The sequence below is a fragment of the Macaca nemestrina genome, chromosome 11 (genome assembly GCF_043159975.1).
Source record: "Macaca nemestrina isolate mMacNem1 chromosome 11, mMacNem.hap1, whole genome shotgun sequence".
Classification (NCBI taxonomy): domain Eukaryota; kingdom Metazoa; phylum Chordata; class Mammalia; order Primates; family Cercopithecidae; genus Macaca; species Macaca nemestrina.
This window is the reverse complement of record NC_092135.1, coordinates 73,829,045-73,848,644: the sequence shown is the minus strand read 5'-3', so window position 1 is coordinate 73,848,644 and position 19,600 is coordinate 73,829,045. Positions and strand designations below refer to the sequence as shown.

At 32.6% G+C, this 19,600-nt stretch overlaps 1 protein-coding gene across 7 annotated transcripts in view; it reads left to right on the top strand.

The window, feature by feature from the left end:
• Positions 1–18,252, top strand: part of LNPK (lunapark, ER junction formation factor) — a 78,234-nt gene extending 59,982 nt beyond the window's left edge. For 6 of the 7 annotated variants that reach the window (XM_011743898.3, XM_011743899.3, XM_011743904.3 and 3 more), the window contains 4 exons: positions 7,550–7,655; positions 8,839–8,909; positions 9,707–9,877; positions 17,162–18,252. In XM_011743898.3, coding sequence (XP_011742200.2) covers positions 7,550–7,655; positions 8,839–8,909; positions 9,707–9,877; positions 17,162–17,394 — 581 coding nt within the window. In that variant the 3' untranslated portion in view covers positions 17,395–18,252. Of the gene's footprint in view, positions 1–7,549; positions 7,656–8,838; positions 8,910–9,706; positions 9,878–11,432; positions 11,516–17,161 lie in introns of all 7 variants that reach the window. The other variant, XR_988098.2, reaches the window with a different exon arrangement.
• Positions 18,253–19,600: the final 1,348 nt, after the last annotated feature.

The following is a 19,600-nucleotide window of genomic DNA, read 5'->3' as shown; positions in this document are numbered from 1 at the left end:
TTATATTCAACTTTAGAATGCCTCCATATTTATATAAAATGGGGATAGAAGAAAACACTTTTGGAATGTATTGATGTTTTTTGCTAAACTCCATACATATATTTTTAAACAAGACAACATATTTCAGGAATAATACTCCTGTATTATGGTATACTTTTGTTAATGTGGGCTAGTAGATTTTTTTTAAGGCATAGAACCTTAGTATTTTCTGATAGATATTTTATAAAGCTCCAAAATGAACATATTGTCTTTATTTTATAGATTATCTCTTTTCACTGTGGTGGATCTCTAGGGGAAGATCCCATTCTGAAGTGTAATAGACTATAGTACCCTGCAGTTTCTTTTGGAGTGTGATTGGGGCATGGAAGTCCACTGCTTTAGCACAGATCACATTGTTTTACATAGATTTCCATGTCATATTGTTGTATATGATAGTAAATTATTTGTTTTAAATTATTTAATTCTAATGTAGATTAATTTGTTATTTCATGACTAATTACTAATATATAATTAATAATGATTTTGAGGCTAGGCAGTAGCTGATATCAGGTAATCAGAGTATTTGTGTAGTAAAATCATTAAAAAATGGAAATGTTACGTAGTACAGTAGATGTTTTTCCTGTTTTCCTTCACAAATGCAGCATGAGATTTTAGAAGACTAAAAAACCTCTTCATTTATTAACAAATTAAGAATACTGACTATAAATGAAATGTATAGAAATCTTAAAACTTTTAAAATAGTTATGTAAAACAATACTTTTAAATTTGACATATAATGACAGTACTTAAGGCAGCCATATATTTTATGCAATTAAGAAAAGTTAAATTGATTGAAAATTAATGTTTCTGTTGTTATCTGGTTGATTTGAGATACCCATGATTTGTAAATTAAAATTCCTGGTTGTTTAATGAAATAACATTTTTGGGTGCCAATGTATGGATTATATACCTTTGTATATCTAATTTATTTTAAGCAAAAAGTTTAGCAACATATATAGTAATAAAAACTGTATTGTACATGTAAGAATAGGGCTATAGAAGGAATAATAGCCTAGATTTTATGATCATGTAAATATAACATGTTTTACTAAAGTTTTTAATTAGTTTCTGTGTGAAAGACTGTGTTTAAATTGTACATTGCCAAAAATGTGAATGAGTTAAATAATTTATTATAAAGAAGATTAATACTTAATTTTTTCTTTATGCCATATTTGTGGAAGAGAATCAATTTAATGTGTATGACCACAGAGCTCCCATATGTTTGAAAATTAATAACCAGCAGGTACTTGATAATTTGCCAAGCTGTGTAAAAATGACCAGTATTCCTACAATGATTGCTTTTGATGTTTGTATTAATTACCATTGTCTATAACAGCATGAATATAAAGATGCATGTGCAAGAGGTTTAAGACATTTTTATGAAATCTGTTATTTCATGTATCCAGATTCTTTTGTGGATATGTTCACTTTAAATATGTAGAAGTAAAATACTCTAGCAAAATTTAAGTTGGCTTAAATGCTTTCCAAATCTAATTTGGCTTGCTTATTCAAGTTGAAAATTTGATAATGAGGGATGACCATGTCTGGATTCAAGTTTATTTTTTGATGATAATAATTGAATGTTGTTAGCACACGTAAACCAGTAACTTAGCTGATGGAATCTTTTTTTTTTTTTTTGAGACGGAGCCTTGTTCTGTCGTCCAGACTGGAGTGCAGTGTCGTGGATCTTGGCTCACTGCAACCTCTGCCTCATGGGTTCAAGCAGTTCTCCTGCCTCAGCCTGCTGAGTAGCTGGGATTACAGGCGGGCACCACCAGGCCCGGCTAATTTTTGTATTTTTAGTAGGAGTTTCGCCGTATTGGCCAGGCTGTTCTCAAACTCCTGACCTCAGGTGATCTGCCCACTTTGGCCTCCCAAAGTGCTGGGATTACAGGTGTGAGCCACTGCACCCTGCCAGTGATGGAATCTTAAAAGTGTATTTGAGAGCCGGGTGCAGTGGCTCACGCCTGTAATCCCAGCACTTTGGGAGGCCGAGACGGGCTGATCACCTGAGGTCAGGAGTTCGAGACCAGCCTGACTACCACGGTGAAACCTCATCTCTACTAAAAATACAAAAATTATCCAGGCCTTGTGGCAGGTGCCTGTAATCCCAGCTACTTGGGAGGCTGAGGCAGGAGACTCGCTGGAACCCAGGAGGTGGAGGTTGCAGTGAGCTGAGATCATGCCACTGTACTCCAGCCTGGGCGACAGAGCGAGACTCCGTCTCAAAAAAAAAAAAAAAAAAAAAAAAGTGTACTTGATTTCTAATACTAAGAACTTGGTCTGGAACCTGACTTTTATTTACTAATAGCTATAATTTTGACATCAGTTGCCCTTTTATAGATGGTAGTAGCCTTTAAGTTTGTGATTATTTACAAATCAAATTTCCTTTTTATTCCTTTAAATTATAGGAATTTAGTATAATGTATTGCTATCCTAAAGCCATCTTGAATACTTGAAAGATTTTGTCACAGCCATTTTGAAACCTTTGTATCCCTATATTGCAGGGCGTCTTCCAATAGGGTTCCATTTTGTTTCAGAGTCTTCTATGAAGTCTCCATGTAAACCTCCATTGCTGCCCACCTTATTATGTTCATTCTGTCTTGTTTTACAAAGGCAAACATCACATTTTATTTTGTCACTTTCTTCTCAGTGCCTTCTGTGTGTTGTTTCAATTCAGAGTATCTCCTGCAAATAGTTCTCTTTCAGTTTTCAGAGGTTATAGGGTTACAATTCATAACGTTTGAATGTGTAACTCTTTATTTTTATTATTTTTATATAAAATAAAAATTAACTAAATTTTATGTGTTATTCCTCCACTCCCCACTCACTATTAGTCTCTTACGATATTGTCTAATTTATTACATGAACACAGTATATTTCTTTTCACTTATTTAGGTCATTAATTTCTTTCAGCAATGTTTTGTACTGTTTGGTGTATAGATTTTGCACATTTTTTGGTTAAATTCACATCTAATTATTTCATATTTTTAATGCATTTGTAAATGGTATTGTTTTATTAACTATTTCCAATTGGTTATTGCTAGTATATAGAAATACAATTGATTTTTGTATATTGCTCTTGTATCCTATAACCTTGATAAACTAATTTATTGGCTCTAGATAGTATAACGTTTTTGTAGATTATGTAGTATTTTCTACATAGCCACATTGTCTGAATAAAGAAAATTCTACTTCTTCCTTTCTAATCTGGTTTTCTTTTATTTATTTTTCTTATCTTATTATATGAGCTATAACCTTCAGTACAGTGTTAATAGACGTGCTAGGAGTGGACATCCTTGCCTTTTTGTTGATCTTATGGGAGAAGCAATTATTCTTTCACAGTTTAGCATGATGTTAGCTCTAGGGTTTTTTGTTTTAATAAATACTCCTTATCGGCTTGAAGTGCCCATCTATTCTTAGTTAGCTGAAGGTTTTCTTTTAAATCAGTAATAGATTGTGGATTTTTTCAAATGCTGTTTCTACAGCTATTGAGATGTTTTTATTGGACTTTGTTTCTTTGTTTTAATGCCTGTTCATATAGTGAATTACATTGATTTTTAAATGTTAAACTAACTTGCTTTCCTGGAATAAATCTCACTTGATCATGATGAATTATCTTATATGCATATTGTTGGCTTTGATTTGCTAATATTTTGTTAAAAATGTTTATATCAGTACTCATTAGGAATATTGGTCTGTGGGTTTTTTTTGTTTATTTTTTCCTTGTCATATCTTTTTCTGGTTTTGGTATCAGAGTTATGTCGGTTTCATTTCATAACATTATGAATAAGTATTCCCTATTCAATTTTCTGGACAATTTGTGTAGAATTGGTATTATTTCTTCCTTAATTTAAATGTTTCCTTAATTTTAAAGATTTGACCAGTTGAAGCATCTGGGCCGGTTTTGTTTTGTTTTGTTTTTTTCCTGAGAGAAAAAGGTTTTTTTTCTTTTTTTTTAAACTAAAAATTCAATTTCTTTAAGAAAAACTATGACAAATATCACACATGAACATAGATGCAAAAATTCCTAACAAAATTTTAACAAATAATTATTTTTATCTTCTTGAGTGAACTTTAGTAGTTTGGTAGTCTTTCAAGGAATTTGTCCATTTTATCTAACCTGTAGAATTTATTGGCATTAAGTTGCTCATAATATTCCCTAATTATTCTTTTAATGTTTTTACAATCCAGAATTATGCTATTTTTCTCATTTCTGATGTTAATAGTTTGTATCTTTTTTTCCCTGATTAGTCTGGCTAGAGGTTAACAATTATATTGATCTTTCCAAAGAACCAGCTTTTCTTTATTATTTTTGTATTTTCTGTTGTATTAATTTCCTCTCTGATCTTTATTATTTCTTTTATTCTGTACTTTGGGTTTCATTTGCTCTTCTTTTATAGTTTCTTAATATGGAAGCTGAAATTATGGATTTTAGTCCTATCTTCTTTTGTAATATAGGTGTTTAATATTATAAATTTTCTTCTCATTATTGCTTTAGCTGCATATCATAAATTTCGATTTTTTTTTCCATTTTCATTCAGTTCAAAATACTTTCTAATTTTCCTTTTTTCTTTGAATCCTGGGTTATTCAAATGTATGTTATTTAGTCACCAAATATTTGGAGATTTTTCAGATGTTTATCTGCTGCTGATTTCTAATTTAATTCTATTGTTAGAAAGCATACATTGTGTTATTTGAATCTTCTTATGTGTATTGATACTTGTTTTATGTCTGAGAATGCCATGTATTGGTAAATGTTTTATATTTACTTGAAAGAACATATATTCGTGGGCGATTGGTCCCAGGATCACCCAGTGGATACTGTAATGCACAGATGCTCAAATCTCTTAAAAGAAATGGCATGGTATTTGCATATAATCTATACATAACCTTCCATATACTTTAAATCATCTCTAGATTATATATAATGCATAATAGAGTGCAGTCAGTTATCTTTTAAGGTGATTTAAATAATAAAAAGTCTTATATATTTACCCACATGATAACTGTTTTAGATTCTTTATTCCTTTGTGTAGATCTTGCTTTCCATGTGCTATCACTTTCCTTCTGCCTGAAGGACTTCTTTTTAACATTTCTTGTATTGTTGTTTTTCTAGTGATGAATTCTTTCAGTTTTGTATATCTGAAAAAGTCTTCATTTAAAAAAGATGTTCATACTGGATATAGAATTTTTGACAGTTTTTTTTCTTTCAGAATTTTACACATACTGTTTCATCGTTTTCTGACTTGAGTCTTTTCTGATGAGAAGTCTGCTGTCATTGTTATCTTTTTCTCTGTACAGAATGTATTTTTTTTGGTTGTTTTTAAGATTTCTCTCTCTCTCTCTCTCTCTCTTTTTTTTTTTTTTGAGACAGAGTCTCGCTCTGTTGCTCAGGCTGGAGTGTAGTGGCACAATCTCAGCCCACTGCACCCTCCACCTCCCAGGTTCAAGCAATTCTCCTGCCTCAGCCTCTTGAGTAGCTGGGACTACAGGCACGTGTCACCACACCCAGCTAATTTTTGTATTAGTAGAGATGGGGTTTCACCATGTTGGCCAGGATGGTTTCTGTCTCTTGACCTTGTGATCTGCCCACCTCGGCCTCCCAAAGTGCTGGGATTACAGGCATGAACCACCGTACGCGGTCAAGATTTTTCTCTTTATTATTGGTTTTAAGCAATTTGTTCATGCACTGTGTTGGAGCAAAATTATGTTTCTTGTATTTGGGATTTGTTGATATTTTTGCATCTGTGGGTTTATAGATTTAATCAAATTTGGAAAATATGCATTATTTAAATAGTTTTGTCTTTTTCTTCATTTCTCTCCTCTTCTTGATGGACTCCAGTTATATATATATATATGTATTAGGCTGCTTGAGATTGTTCTGTGGTCTTGCTGTCACCCAGGCTGGAGTGCAGTGGTACGATCATGGCTTACTGCAGCCTCCACCTCGCGGGTTCAAGCAGTCCTTCTACCTCTGCCTCCTGAGTAGCTGGGACTACAGGTGCATGCCACCACACCTAGCTAATTTTTGTATTTTTTTTGTAGAAATGGGGCTTCCTCATACTGCCCAGACTGGTCTTGAACACCTGAGCTCAAGTGATCTGTCTACCTCGACCTCTCAAAGGCTGGTCTTGAACACCTGAGCTCAAGTGATCTGTCTACCTCGACCTCTCAAAGTGCTGGAATTACAGGCATGAGCCACTGCACCTGGGTATCATTTTGTATGGTTTCTATTGCTATGTCTTAAAGTTCGCAAGTTTTTTTTGTGTACAGTGTCTAAACTGTTGTACACATAATCTCTGGATTTTTTTATACTAGACGTTGTAGTTTTTATCTGTAGAAGTTCAATTTTTTTTTAAGTTTTAAGTTTTTTTATGTCTACTTAGCATACTGAATCTTTAGATTCTCAAACATAGGAAATATAGTCATAAGAATTGTCTTAATATTTGTCTACTAATTCAGTCATTTTCATGATTTCTGGATCAATTTTGATTGATTTTTCTTATTGGTGATATTTTCCTGCTTATTGGCATGTCTAGTAATTTTTAATCTGATGCCAGAGATTGTGAATTTTACCTTATTGAATGCTGGGTTTTAAAAATTCCTATACAGTACTCTTCTGAATACTTTACCTAATGGCCTGTGTGTTAGGAGGTTTGTCCACTCTGATTGGAAATGGGCAATATTCTTGGCCCTGTATAAACGCTGTTTCTTTTCACCTTTTTGAGTAGTCTTTTTCCTCCATCCTCAGATAGTTTTCTCACGTGCATACACCAGTCAGTACTCTGCTGAATTCTCCAGTAGACCCTCTGCAGATCTTTGTTGTTGTTTCTCTGTGCCTTCTCTCCTGCTTGGTACCCTTTCTTGTGAACTCGATATGCCTTGACCTCCTCAGAATTCTGGCTTTGTCTCCTCAACTATGAGAGCCTGCTACACTTCACCTGGGTTTACTTTCACTGCCAAGTGGAAACTATAGGCAATAAGCTGGGGCAGTTGTAGGGCATGTTTTGTTTTTAGTCTTCTCAGGGAACAATAACATACATTGCTTGATATCCAGTGTCTTTAAAACTGTTACTTCATATGTTTTGCACAGTATTTTAGTTGTTTTAGGTGGGATGTTAAATCTGACTCCTGTTACTCTATTATGGCCTGAAATGGAAGTCCCCTGATTTACTATTACGTAGGCTTTTAAGAGTTGGAGCACTTAAAAAAATCAGTTTGTACAGAACTAAGCATAATTTTATTTGCTAGTAGTTATGTAGGAATCTACTATAGAATCTACTAGCAAAGGTAGTTCTAATATAGCACATATTTAAATTTATTTTTGTAGTACCGTATTATTAATGAAAACTTGAATGTTCTTCAGAGATTTATAAGAATTACTATTTTGCTATTTTGTTAAAACCTTTTAAAAGTTCTAACAAGCATGGGTAGTTCTTGGTAATGGAATTAAACTTTATGTATATTTCATGTATATAAATTTTGTATGTATTTATTTATTTAATAGGTCTTCATCCTCCAGGTCCACCTTTAGCAAGACCTATTCTCCCCCGAGAACGAGGTGCTTTGGATAGAATTGTTGAATATCTGGTTGGTGATGGTCCACAAAACAGGTAATATTTACTGGGGTGGTAGATAAATGAAAGTGAAAACAGGATGTGTGTGTGTGCACACACTAGGTGTTCTACAGTTTTGTGACACCTATTTTCTGACTTCATAGCATAATGGAATATTTTATAGCCCTGCAAAAGAGTACATATTCAATTATTTGACAGTAGAAGTTTTGACAACATAGTCTGGGCTAAATCCATTTTGAAAAAATATTAACTCTGCTATAACTTTTAGAGAAACTAGATTATTTCATTGAAACTTTTAAACTTAAAGAGCAAAAACATAATGCAACTCTGATAGGTTCTAAGAAATGGAGCTTTATAGGTATCAGTACTGGACTTGGTGATAGTAGTACTTTTAATGTTAAGAGGAATTTGCATGTATTTAGTACTTAGCAGTTCTCAAAATGCTTTTCCAATTCTTAAAATAACTCTAGGAAGATCGTATGATATGTACAGAGCAATTGTCAAAGTATAGATTTTTAAAAAATTCATAGGGTAGTAGATGTTTGACAGCTCTCCTAATTATTATTTTAAAAAAGGAATCAGAATTTAATGTTTATGTAATGAATTGTATGTTATTCAAAATAGAATGACATTTGATATAGTGAAGTATTCGTTGAGTATATCCACAGAGAACTGAGAAAGTATATAAATAGAAAATGAGGAAGATGTTTAGTGTAACTGGGAAAGGTATAAGAATCATGTATAGAAATTAATCTTTGGGTTGTACTAAACAAAATTAAATATGTCTATTTGCTGCAAAATTTCTCAGGTTTTAATAATGTTCATTGTGAATCTCTAAGAGGGTTCCAACTTTTCCAGCCTTATCACAGATTTGGAGGCTTTCATCCCCAGCACTATACTTTGGGAAACGCCAAAATTTAAGTGTTCAGTTGTCAAATATGTTTCTGCTAACTTAGTAAAGACGTATTCATTTAACTGTTGCTTAGTTTATTTTAAATTTGATGTATAAATTATATTTTTAAATGCTTGAAATTTGGGCTTTGGTTAATTTTGACTTTTGTTTAATGAATATTGTTTGTGGTTTACTAAGTCTCATATAATTTGTTATGGCATATTTAGCTGTGTTAAAATATAAATTAGTCATGCTGGCTAAATTAGTCTCTGTCATGAACTTTGTCTGCTTTTGTAATTGGTCTGTTCATTTTTCCTTACGGTGTAGGTATGCACTTATATGCCAGCAATGTTTTTCTCATAATGGCATGGCTTTGAAGGAAGAATTTGAATACATTGGTAAGAATTATTGGGCAATGAGATTTAAATAATTTACGCTTAAATATTTTATTCTATGCCATTTTCTATGCAGTGTCATTTTATTTTATATACTGTCTTTGTATACATTGGTTAGGCATATTATCCTTATTTTAGTACATAGAGCAAAGCAGGGAAGACAATTCAGGTTTTTTCCTGTGTAATGTACAGCCTCTAGGCCAGTTGTTCTCAAACCCCACTGTGCATCACAATCACCCGAAGAGCTTAAAATAATTTTGATGCCCAGGACCCATTTACAAAGAGTTTCATTTAATGGACTGAGTATGGCGTCCAGGCATCAGTATATTTTTTAAAGCTCTGCAAATGATTCTCATGTGTAGCCACTGTTAAAAACTGTGGTAAATTGAAAATACTTCTAAAATATTATGTACTACATTTTCATGGGTAAATGTGCAAGGTTCTGGATTTTAAAATACCTAATGATTCTGGTGACTAGAAATGTAATCTCACAAATTCTTTTAAGTCATTAATATTATTCTGCTATCAACCTGCTGTGTAACTTATTATATAGTTAGCCTGCTATGTAACCTATTATGCCTTTTCTGCCTTTAATTTTAAAAATTAAAATTCTAATAATTAGGAAGTATGCTTTAGTTCTGTTTAGAGCATCTACCATATTATTATTTAAATAACATGCGCAGTAACTTTTAAAAGGTTCTTTTGAATATCTGCAAAAATAATCTTAAGTGAGTTAACTAATTAGTCCTTGAACTTTGTTTGGTTTGTGGTTTTGCTTATTTTTAAAAAATTCTCTGCAGCTTTTCGATGTGCCTACTGTTTTTTCTTGAACCCTGCGAGAAAAACCAGACCTCAGGCTCCAAGACTTCCTGAGTTTAGTTTTGAGAAGAGGCAGATGGTGGAAGGTTCAAGTTCAGCTGGTCCCTTGCCATCAGGAAGTGTGCTTTCATCAGACAACCAGTTTACTGAAGGTATGAATATGTTAAACAGTTTTGCCCCTTAATAACATGTGTTGTTTAGCAATAATAAAAGCATAATGCTTTTAGATAAAGATGGATTAATTTATCAGATTTTGCTGCATGCATATGTCAACTATTGCTCTGTTACTGTAGCCTTCTGTGTGATAAGTGTGATATGTTTTACTTTTAACATGCAGATTGTATTGTGATAAGCAGCATCTAGCATCAGCTAGTTAAATACTGTTTATGGAGTGACCTTTTCTAAAAAGTGTTGGGAGATTTGATTAGTAATATTTTCATGGGTTATTTTTTTCAATTTATCTGAGTGAAACAGATTATTGAAATTATGAAACAACTATTCAAAGGATAAAATACAAAATTTGTGATTAACGTTGATAGAATAGGTTTGTATCTACCACATGAATTGGTAGAAATTACCAGAAAGCAGGAAACTTTGGAATTATAAAGTTATCCTTGCCTTTTTTTTGGATTACTGTATCAATAGGACTGGTATTTCATTGAAACAATTTATAAAGGTTCAGAAGATAAACATTGCCTTTGATGTAAAAATCAACCTTGTTTTAGAGAATTTATCAGAATTTATTGGGTTTTGGAATTTATCTTACAATTCTGTTTTAGGAATTCTTGAGGAAGTTTCATGAAAAAAAATGGAAAAGATGAGGTGGAAGATTAGACTATTGCCAACTGTTTCTTGCTACAGTGTTAATATTTGGCCAGGAGCTCTTTGTTAATCAGCTCTGAATTATGAAGATTGCCAAAATTATGAAATAGGCCATAATATTTTGTTGCTATGTGTGATATGGAAAAAAATGCATATTAGAAGTTTAGTTCACATAATTTATTTACCAGTCAGGATTAATTATTTTAATTTCTAGGAATTACCATTTACATGTATTTGATATTTTCTTCATAAAAACATTGAGTACTGTAAAAATTGCTTTAATTGAGAATATTATATGAAGTAGTGAATTTTCAGATATCAGAAATTTAGTATGGGATTTGAGTATCTATATATTTTTTTTAACTTTGAAGAGTGAACCTAAAATGCGTGTGTTGAATTGGGCTTGGCTTTTGGCTTACTAACAAATATGGAAGTGAATTTGAATACAGATAGCTATGATAGAGGCCTGTTTCTTCCAACACTGAATCAATGCATTCATCTTTTCCAAGTCTGCAGCATCAACTCCAAACAGAATGTCCATTTTTTTTCTTTTGCTTAAGTTGTGCTCTGAGCTGCATGCTGTCACATGCAAACCATCTGCCTTGCCATTGCAGCCTCTTGGAACTGAAAATTAAAGGATTGCATACAGAAGATGCCTAGAGGAAAAATTGAAGTCTTTTCCATGACTAGCCCTGCTTATAGAAGCTAAAGTGAATATCTGTAAGCTAATTATTGGAACAAAAACAAACAAAAAAGACAAGACAAGAAAAAACAGCCAACACAGTGAAAATCTTGATAATGAGTCCCATGCTTTTTATCTTCTGCTAAAGTCAAGATAGTTAGCAAACAACACCTAGCTATACCTTTCCTTCTTATCTAATCTAGGAGGAGCAATACCCTAGATGTCTCATTTTCTGTCTGAAATTCCTGGAAAGAAGTCTTACTTGCTCAAACCCAACCCCAATAAGGTAATGTTATTACATGAAGACAAAACTGGAGGCACGGTTTGATAACTCCATAATGCTAAAAACTGAAGCAAGAATTCCATTTTGTTAAGATAGTTTCTAGAATAATAACTTTCATACTTCTCTTTGGATTCATCAAAGTGGCCATGAGCATCTTTTTCTTTGGCTTTCCAGAAGATTGAAACTTTTCTCAAGACTTCTAACTCAACACTGTGGCACACAGTTATCAATTCCAAGCTGGCTTCCTTTAGTAAACAACTAGAAGTATATCTGATGAACAAATGAAGCTGCATTTGTTTTGAACACCGGTGACTTATGATTATATTGAACTATTAAGGTCATATCATCTCAATCATCTACTCTTTGCTAACAGCCAATGTTTTAGACTTCTGATTTCTAAATGATGTAGATACTTGCGGTCTGAAAAAAAAACTTTTCTGCTTTAATTCTTATATTATTAAAAGTATTGAAGTGGCTCATTCTTAGCAGCAGAAATTGTAGAGATGAAGTTATTGAAGTTACAGATGGAGCCAAAAAGTAACTTTCTTCCATCTGAACTTTTCTTTAAACAAATATCAGTAATCATTTTTATGAGCAATCAAGAATTAATAGAAGAAATATATTTTTTTCAATCTGTGATGTAAGGATTTTGAAGTTAAGTTTTGCCTGGATTCTGATTTTGGAAGATTTCTCATTTAGGATGAGGCACAAAGCTGTTAAAATTTCTGGACCACTCTTTAGAAAAACATACAGAATCTTGGAAAGTTTTCAACAAAGGAGGAGACCTAGAAGAAATTTCTCCCATTATTTTCTCACCTGAATACCTAGAGTATTTTTTTTCTGGAATTTTACATCCAGATGCTTTGGTAATAGATTATTAGAGAAATACAAGAAATTATGGATATAGATTGTCTTTTTATTTGAGGGCATACTAAATACGCCAAGGAATGAACTGCTTTTAGGCTCCTCAGTTTCTTTTATGGTTAAGTGGATAGTACCGTAACACTTGAATCTCTGCTAAGTTACATTACGGTGGTTTATCAGTTTTACCTTTTTTTAAAAAGCATTCTTTTAATGGTATGTGATAATCATTAGAGTACTAGGTTTCTACATTGTTGGTATTCTAATGCAGTGATTTTTTTGGCTAGCATGTTTAAAAAATGTTACTGTTAATATTTGTGTTTGTATTGCCCGGTTGTGTTTGTCTAGGTCTCATGCAATTATTTTAGTAGAATATAGTTTTTGTCCAATTGGAAATAACTTCCTGATAATAAAACTCATGGCATCTAATCAATACTATCAAAAATAGCAAGTGAAATTTATATAAGGTAAAATTTAACTTGATAATATGATTTTAAAGGTCCTTCCCTTTCTTTTATGCAAAATACTGTTACCATTAGGTTGCACTGAACGAGGGAAAATTCTAAGTTTAGTATTTTTGTTATGATGCTCCAGGAAATTAAAGTATTTGATAATGTAAATTTTGTTGAATTCCATGTATTTACCAGATCTATTAAATAATCTTTTTATACCTTTGTTTATATTTACTTATGTGCAGCCTTCTCAAGATGTAAACTTGCTTGCAGTATGTTTTTGCATGTTTGTTTTAGATATAGAGATCTTTTGGCCTTCTCACTCCCTTTTCTAAAACACCTTCACTTAATAGTTTAGTTTTAGATCATTGCTTAATAATTAAACTCTTGGCCAGACACGGTGGCTCACGCCTGTAATCCCAGCACTTTGGGAGGCCGAGGCGGGTGGATCACGAGGTCAGTTTGAGACCAGCTTGGCCAATATTGTGAGACCTTGTCTCTACTGAAAAATACAAAAATGATCCAGGTGTGGTGATGCGTGCCTGTAGTCCCAGCTACATGGGAGGCTGATGCAGGAGAATCACCTGAATCTGGGAGGCGGAGGTTGCAGTGAGCTGAGATTGCGCCACACTGCACTCTAGCCTGGGCGACACAGTGAGACTCTGTCTCAAAAAAAAAAAATAATGATAATTAAACTCTTAACTTGTCTAATTGATTTGTTCAGAAGTAGTAAATAATTAAATGGTATTCTGTGTGTTGATGAATACTAGCTATTATGAGTGGTTATAATTTAATTGAATTTTATTTACTGAGTTATTGAGTTGAGTTGGGGTGAAATTTATACCTTTGTTTCTTAAATATAAGTTAACCATTTTCCTTAAGGCAGGAAAATCTTGTAAAAAGTGCCTTGTTTAAAACTTGTGAGTTCAAAGACATGTTGTCAATTTTAATTTAACACAGTTCCTTTGGGTAAGTTTGTAGCTTACATATATAGTGGGCACTGATGTGTTAGCAAGGCAAAAATATATGAAGTTGTTTTGCTAGAGTATTATTTAATTTTCTTAAAAAATTATTTTTTCAAGAACTAGAGTAAAAACGTAAACATGATATTCTTTTATTATTATTATACTTTAAGTTCTAGGGTACATGTGCATAACGTGCAGGTTTGTTATATATGTATACTTGTGTCATGTTGCTATTCTTTATATGTTTTTGCATGTGTGTAGTTTATAGGTGAGGCAGTGATATTCATTATATAATTACACTGTTTTATGAGTTTCAGTTTTCTAGCTGAGTTGAGACTTTGTTCAAACAACCGGAAGCCAATTGTTACTATTTGGTAAAATAATAATAATAATAATAATAATCTCCCAAGAACATTGAGGTTGCGATGGGGTAATGGCAGGAGTGGGGAAAGAAATTGCATGGATCATTTTTTGTTTTATCACATTGTGGTATATTGTTTTCTTGGCATTATAGATGCCAGAGTTGAGTTTAAAATTTTTCTTACAGATGGAATTAGGTAATTCAGGTAATTGTTTCATATCTGAGTGGGCCATAAAGGGAAGAGTAGGGTTGTTTAATTAGTGTGAACACAAAGCCTGGTTTCTCTCATAGTATTTTATGCCCAAATATTAACATCTTCTGAAATATATTTTATTCCACCAAGCTCTTTTAAACTACAAATTCACAGCAGAAATTTGCTGTTTTTGTTAGAATGGGCAAATGATGAACTTCCATAAAAATGAAAAAAGTATGTTTGTAACACATTAAGTAATCTTATAAAGCTCTGTGGTTATTAAATGTAATTCTCTGTTAATCATTTACACTTAATTATTTAGATCTTGTTTGATGACTTCTTACAAAATGGCATTGGCATCCAAACATCAATTACCTATCTTATTTAGACTACCTGATGTCTACATCGTAGGTGTCATATCACATACCAATTTTTTGTAGTGTTACTGCTGTTAAAAAATTGCTTTTCTGCAAATTAACCCAGGAGAAGAAACTTAATCATTAATAGGCTCTTTGATTATTTTCAGTTTCCACACATTTCACCAATTTTGTAGTCTTCCACATATTCTCTGAAATACAATAGTGACTGGAAAACTTTGTGTATCTTGTTGTTTTCTGATTATGATAGCACATGGTATTTCTATGAATTCTTGTATTGCAGACATTTAAAAATTTCAGTATTGTAGTTCTCCTCCTTGTATTAACCACTTCTTTATGGCCCCAGAATTTGTACATTAAATTGGCTTTGACAAGTAAAGTCTATTTTTGAAAATAGTAACATCACAAAACTTTAATATGACAAGCCTTGAATTTTGATACCTCTCCTGTTTCAGTACAGTATTGAGGCAGTCTGTCAGATAGAATATGACAAACTATGTGGGCCTGTTTCCACTTAAACATGTTTATTGATGAGTTACATCCTGGATTCTGAGCTTTTTGTTTTTTCATTTCTTGTGGCTTTATTGGTTTGTTTCAGAAGGCTTACTAAACTATAAGAAATTGTGAAGTTCTTGCCAAGTAAATACTGCTCTGTGGCTAGAGAGTTGTGGAAAACCATGATGCTTAAAATTCGGTCTTGGATACATTCTGTGAGGGTAGAATTACAAATGATTGGTGACTCCTGAAGTTTTCCACGGATAACTTGTTTGCCCTTGTAGCAGAAATGATTTGTACATGCCTGGAGTTTCATTTGCCCTTTCTGCTTTTCCTTTCTGCTCTGGAGCATTGAAATAACAAAATTCGAGTGACTTACTGCTTTTCTAACTTGGATTTTTATAAGATTCCAAGTGTGTAGCAATGCTATTTTAAGTTCCATATTAAGATACAAATAAGATTTTAAAAAATGAAATTTGGCACAAATTAATTTATGGACATTCCTTACTTTTTGTGAGCATAGGAAGTTTTCATATAGTAAAACTATAGAATTTGGGCCTTTATTCTACGTATCAAAAGGAGGAAGGTAGTTATAACTGATTATATAAGCCAGAGTCCAAGATATCTCTTTAAAGAAATAATTATTTTTAAGTATTTTAAAAGTCTTGGCATAGAGTATGTGAGCTATAGATAATTTGTGTTTGTTAAAACTGGTATGGTAAAACCATGGATTTCTAAGACTTCCATATTAACATGTGTGCATATAACACATAATTTCTTTGCAAAACAATTCTATTTATTTTGCAAAACTGACCTTTATTATACAAGGAACTTAATTAGAACTTTTTGCTAAGGCTGGCCTTCCCTCCAGAGTTTTTGAATTAGTAACATTTGTAGTATATCTTAAGGAATCATCTATAAGAGTAGAAATATCTGCTTTTTTCCTGAACTGATATGGTTTAGCCATATTTCTCCTAGCAAAAATGTTAATTGCTGTTTTTTACATAAACAAATAAATACTTTAAAGCTATATTTTTATCTTTAACATAGAAATTGGGTGGCCCAAAAATTATCTGCTTCAGTCATTCCCTCCCCCATCCTGTTCTTTAAATTTTAAAGAATTAAAGGCAGTTTATTCAATACAATTGTTATATTATTATTAAGGGATTTGAATTAAGTAATACTTAAAAAGAGAGTTTAAAAGGAGTAAATTTTCGGTAGGGACTAGTACCCTACTTAACTTCTGCTATGGAGATGGGATTAAAAGACCCTTCTCTTTCTCTCCCTCACATGCTAGGTATATAGTACATTCTGACCCAGAGGTTAAATACAGAGGACTTATCTTGCAGAGGGATGAGGAGAGACTAGCCATGCCTTTGGAAAAGATAGAAACCTGACTTCCCGGTTTTTGGATAATAGAGATATATATCAGTGTAGGAAAGCACCATCCACCCACACCCACCCACACCCACCCACCCACAAAGTATACATTTACACATTGCTTACAGGGTTCTCTGGACACAAGGGAAACAGTTTCTTCAGGAAATGTAATCTGGACATTAATATATTTGCATTGTTTGCTGGACTATTGTATTATAGCACATAATTCTGTTGGGACTATGATTTTTGGACATTCAACTTTCAGATGTGTCTTTAGTAACTTATTTTGTATGAAAATATGGGACATTAGAAAAAGTATAATTATGGGTTTATTTCCTCTGAATTACTTTTTTTCTTCTACTATACTAACTGTAAAGGGAGTTATGTACTTATTTTAAAAGACTTTAAGGATAATGTTAGACAATTGTATGGTTTCTGTGTGTGTGTGTGTGTGTGTGTGTGTGTTTGTGCGCGTGTGTGTGTGTGTGTATTTATTTTTTGCTTGCCTTATTTAGTAGTTTTAACATTCGGGTATTCCTAAAGTTTTGAATCTTTATCTTTTCAGAATCTTTAGAGCAAGATGTTCTTGATAATAGTACAGAGCAGACAGATGACAAAATGCCAGCTACAGAACAGACACACGAAGGGATTGAAAAAGCATCTGACTCAGAGGAACCAGAGGAGAAACAAGAGACTGAGAATGAGGAAGCCTCAGTGATTGAAGCTAACTCCACAGTTCCCGGAGCTGATTCTATTCCTGATCCTGAACTAAGTGGAGAATATCTGACGGCAGAGTAGTAAATGCTTCCACGTGCCTTCAACTGCATATTTATAGTCTTGTTGATGTCAGTTATTGCTTTTTCGGTGGCACTTTCTTTTTTTGCCCCTCTAAGAGTATGCTTGTGTATCATTTGAATTCAGATTGCCTAGCTATTTGAACATCTCAAAGTTATATATACTGGGTATTAAAATTAAAAGCAAGTGATATCAGTGAAGTAAGATCCTTTTGAATGTACAAAGACCCGTGCTATTGAGACAGGTTTTAGATATTTTTTATCCATTCTAAAAGTAAACAAACATGATTGCCTTCTTGTTTTCTGTATGTATAACCTGTAAATATCCATTTTGACATAGGAAGAACTTTGGTTAAGAGTAAGTTCTCTAATTGTGTTTGTTTTAAGGAATGAAACTTGGTTAAGATTTTGACTACTTCATTATTAAAAATTGATAGAATTTTAGCTCCTGAGATATTTACAACTGGGGGAAATGTCTATTTAGGCATTTACATTAAGTGATACGAAACTTGTTATTGTTACTACATAGGCACTGGTACGAATTCTCAATAAGAATGCAATGGAACAGTTAGGTAGAACCATAACTACATAGGCACTGGTACGAATTCTCAGTGAGAATGCAATGAAACAGTGAAGTGCAGTGTTTCTTTTTGATGTCTTTTATTTTACAACTGGGCCAAAGGCACATGATGTATATAATTAGTTTATATTTACACATTAGCATATAGGAAATATTTCTGCACTTGACTGTACTTGAATTCCGAACATTATTTATACATGTAAAATGATGATATATAAGTGAATTTTGTGCTCTTGTTTGTATTTTATTAAGGAAAATAAAAATAATCTGGCATCAGTTTCATTTTGCTAAATCTCTAGTCTTCTTCAAACAGTATCTTGGTGGGTGACTTGGCTGCCTGAAAAATCTTAGGAGGAATAGCTAACAATACAATAAATCTGTAGATTCTTCTTAGAGCAAATTATGATACTTTTATTCAGACTTGTTTCCTTTCTAGTTAAGAGAAATAGTGACATTTAGAGGTTTTAATCAGAAGTTAGGTTTTTCTGATTCAGGAACGTCTTAGGCCAGGCATTTGTAATTTTTAACTTTGAGAAACAAGTTTTGTGAGAATAGGATATGGATTGCTGGTAGTTAATTGGATTTAATATTTGTATTAAGGATTAACTGGAAAAAATGTATCTCAGTGCTAATTCTTGGACCTTTAATACAGTGTGCTTATCTGTTATGGCCTCCTTTTATCTCTCTTCTCCAGTATTAAAAAAAAAATGGAAATCAAGTTATTATGCTGAAGGGAAAAATATACCTGTATAAGAATGGTGTGTCTGGCTAATGTTTCTAAGTTGCACACAGTTTATTAAAAACTGAACAAAACATTTTTATCATTTGAAAATCTATTTTTATGATTTAATATCTCATATGTGACAATTTTTTTTTTTAACTCAATCTGTTAACAGTCTGGGACATCTTGGTATAGTAACCAGAGTTTTTGAGCCTACCGTATTGGGCTTAAATTTCAGGTCTGTAGTCTTGGGCAAGTCACCTAAACTCACTGAGATTATTTTTTCACCTGTAAAATGGGAAGAATTATGTTTATTTTTGAAAGGTATTAGGATAATTAAAAATAATGTAATGTGCCTAGCACACTACCTGATAATGGTGGCGTTGGTTCTTATTAACATCTTTAAAATATGCAAGGACCGTAAGTTTTTCCTCTTGCAGATAAGGAAATTTAAAAATAATGTGAACATGTAATTCAGCTGCTCAGATTCAAGCCAATGTTTTTTGCATCAGCTTTTCTTTATTGTATGTATGTGTATAAATGCATAGATTAAGGAAATAGGAAACAAACTCTATAGAATAAAATCTTTTTAAAAATAATTGCATCATGTTTTTTGTATGTTACTTACCCATATGTAGTTTAGTAACATCTTGCTTAGTCATGTTGTTACAAAACGTTCAAATTCTGATATACATTGCTTGAAAATGAGTGAGTACCTCAGAGAAATTTGATAGACTCAAACGGATAGTATGACAAATACCTTTGAAAGAAATATGGAGGAAGGTTAAAAGAGGATTAGTAAAATTAATGCAATAGGTAACATGTTTGTAACCATATAGTATCCTTTTAGACACAAAAGCTTATTTTCTTTATTATAATAATAAACAGTTAATGGTTGAAACAGTAGTA